The sequence below is a fragment of the Mus caroli genome, chromosome 1, assembly GCF_900094665.2.
Source record: "Mus caroli chromosome 1, CAROLI_EIJ_v1.1, whole genome shotgun sequence".
Taxonomy (NCBI): domain Eukaryota; kingdom Metazoa; phylum Chordata; class Mammalia; order Rodentia; family Muridae; genus Mus; species Mus caroli.
This window is the reverse complement of record NC_034570.1, coordinates 162,161,877-162,165,073: the sequence shown is the minus strand read 5'-3', so window position 1 is coordinate 162,165,073 and position 3,197 is coordinate 162,161,877. Positions and strand designations below refer to the sequence as shown.

The window sequence follows — 3,197 nt, the reverse complement described above, 5'->3', positions numbered from 1 at the left end:
AGAGAGAGAGAGAGAGAGAGAAGAAGAAGAAGAAGAAGAAGAAGAAGAAGAAGAAGAAGAAGAAGAAGAAGAAGAAGAAGAAGAAGAAGGAAGAAGAAGAAGGAGGAGGAGGAGGAGGACGACGACGACGACGACGACGACGACGAAGACGAGAGAATCGCCATGACTCAGAGGGAGAGGGATCAGATAAGAGCTGCATGAGAAAAATCATCCTGCACTATAGGTGGAAAGGGAAAGTAGTCCTATTGGGGTGTGTGTGTGTGTGTGTATGTCTTTCATTCATGGGGTGGGGTTTGAGCAAGAGAGGAAGAGAAGGGAAGGCTAAGAGGACCAAGAGAGTGAGAGGAACCAAGATAGGGCATGGACAAAATGGCTGGGTTAATAGGAATCAGAAGCTGAGGGAAGGGAAATTCTTGGTATGAGAGGGTTAGAAGAGGGTGCTGGGGTGAGGAGAGCAGACAGGAGCTGCATGTGCTAAGTGAGCCTGTGCTATTTGATATGATAGTAGATGTCCCAGTTAGCCCTTTGCCCCTGGTTTCTTTGGGACCTGACAGGTATCAATAGATTATGAAAACAGAATGAATACAGTTCTGGGCATGATCTGTATTCATGTTCATGGGCATTTAGGATTTCCCTGGTGAGGACTGTTAACATAAAAGACAAACATGTCCTTGAATGATCACATGCTGCCCTGTCCAGCTAGAGGATTCTTCTTCATGGCTTGCCAACTGATATTGACTTTGTGAGGATGTCGGAGTGAAGGAACTCAACCTTAGATTGAACCCTATGCTTCTCAGATCTAAAACACAGGAACTGGAATGAACCTGGTTACACCATCTGCACCGTCAGCTCCCAAGTTCCCTCTTAGGAATGCAAATGACTCTGCATTCTTCAAGATCTCTTATTTTGATGGCTCAGTCCCAACCACTTCCCTCAAAGTGTCAAAAATGGAGCTGGCCAATTCTCTTTTGGAGAGTGAGGCTCTTGGGCAATGTGTGTCTTCCTGCTGACTAAAGTAAAACATAGGGACAGAAAGCTTGGCCAGAAAGGAAATCCTGTGAGGCTGCTCAAGATCTCTAGCACTGTAGTCTGCTCAGAAAGAGCATATTTTCGTGCCACAGTAAGAGAATGTATCTACCTGGCTTAGGGCCACAGCCCACAGCTTTCCAAGTAGCATGGCCATCTATATTTGGGCTAAGAGTGGCAGTTGTGTCCTCCTTGGTGGTTCCTGAACTGAGGAATGGGTAGGGGTTGCCATGTAGCCTACACTTGGCTAGCCATGCCATGCATTCAAGTCAGGGATAACATATACCCTAAAGATGCCACTTCCTGCCATTCCTAAGTTGCTTAAGGTACTGTAGCGACTGGTGGTGGAGGCCTTGCATCAGGGTTCCTTACACAAGCTGAATCTGCACAGAACATCTAGCTGGTATGTCATGGCGTGTTACAGGTATTCACAATATTGATTGATTTCTTCCCACAACTCTTGGACAGTGATGTTACATATTGACATGAGAATCTTCCATCTATCGTCAGTCTTCTATAGACACGAACAGCCTTCATGATTTCATCCTTTGTGTCAAAGCTCAATGTTTGGACAAAAAGTATTCGAAAGGATTTGATGACTTAGGGAGTGTGTTCATAAGCCCACATGGGTACAAGGAATGTCCAGCAACAGATGGTCTCCTGCTCTGCTTGTAACTCAGTTTCCAGAGGGAGAGTGCTGCATGCTCACCTAGACAACAATTTCATTACCCAAAGCCTTAGGCAGACTTCTGTCCTTCATGTTGGTTTCCCTCATCTGTGTAAGAGAGGGAAATACGAAGATATGTTAGCTGAAATGTGCAGCTGGGGAATGCTGTACAAGGAGCGTCAGGAAAATGGCACATGGTGATGTACATGTGAGTTAGAAAGGCCATTTCTTTTGATGAGTTCTTTACCTTTGCTCCAGCAACCTCATTTGGGAGCCCCAGGGTACTTCTTAGCTCAGAAGATACATAGAAAGGAATAAGGGTGTTTGACATTGGTTTTGATTGTTAGACTTCAATCAACATCCAGGATGCAGTATTTGTTTCTACTTCACCCTTAGCTCTTTCTCATCTCCACATTGAGTCAAATGACTGCTGGGGACTAGTCACTACTAGTGTCTCACATAATCTAGTACTTAGGATGCTGTGAACAACTTTCCCATTGGCTCGAGGAGACTTGGGCTTTTAATTAAATACTGATGGATGGGATAGAGCAGGTGGATAGAACACAAGGGAAAGGAGAGATTAAAAGGCCACACAGGATTTACCTTCTCAGAAAGCTGTACTGAGGAATAAATGGTGGTCACCGGATCTTCCTTACAGGACAGCATCTGGAAAAGAGATTCTTTCTCCTCAGCCAGAGTGCAGAAGAGGAAACCCTGAGAGTCACTCTTCCTAATTCCAGTGTCTCCATCACACATTCCTGATATAACTTTACTGTGCAGCCTTCTTTTCAGGCATCAGCTCTTGTTCCGTCCAACTTTGGATTAGGCTAAGGTGATGATAAAGACAAATGGGTGGTAGTTGGACATAGCTTTGTAGCAAAAGGCCTCTAGGAGCTAAGAGAACTTGGGTGTTTAGTTTTCTATGAGTCAAGTGAATCTCTAACTCATCCCCATCAGTTCCAGTGCAGTGTCAGAGTAAAACCTGAGTGTCTCCCTTCAGTCCTTGCACTCCAAGGAAGCAGGCTTGTGTAGACACAGAAGATGATCTTTGGTGGATATGACCCAGAGGAAAGCAGATGAAAGGCAGAAGGTGTGGGACAGAGTGGTTAAGAATCTGAGAAAACGAGGTGCTGCTAGACCACCTGGTGTAGTTCAGGGCTGTCCATCTTTCATTCTGTGTCTTTGGGACAATGTTAGCAATGATGTTGCCCTGTTGGTGACCCCATAGCGTTTCTTATCTCACAATAAGGGCTCTTTCATTGTTCCATCTCTCGAGGGAGTTCTTCTTAGACACAAACCATTTCTAACCCACAGCTCGGCCTGCATGTGAAGCTCAGGTTCTTGTACCCTGGGCACTGTTATAAGGAGACAGTATACTATGCTTTGTTTTCATGGGGATCAATTCCTTAGCATGGTGTTTCTTTGTTGGTCTATCCAAATTCTCGGCTGTACACTCTTTCTTTTTTTTTTTTTTTTTTTTTTTTTTTTTTTTTTTTTTTTTTTT

At 44.4% G+C, this 3,197-nt stretch overlaps 1 protein-coding gene across 3 annotated transcripts in view; it reads right to left on the bottom strand.

The window, feature by feature from the left end:
• Window positions 1–109: 109 nt before the first annotated feature.
• Window positions 110–3,197, bottom strand: part of Cd84 (CD84 molecule) — a 35,178-nt gene continuing 32,090 nt past the window's right edge. For 2 of the 3 annotated variants that reach the window (XM_021167596.2, XM_021167602.2), the window contains exons 7-8: window positions 2,297–2,359; window positions 110–1,801 (exon numbers count right to left, since the gene is read on the bottom strand). In XM_021167596.2, coding sequence (XP_021023255.1) covers window positions 1,736–1,801; window positions 2,297–2,359 — 129 coding nt within the window. In that variant the 3' untranslated portion in view covers window positions 110–1,735. Of the gene's footprint in view, window positions 1,802–2,296; window positions 2,360–2,406; window positions 2,521–3,197 lie in introns of those variants that run through there. The other variant, XM_029482157.1, reaches the window with a different exon arrangement.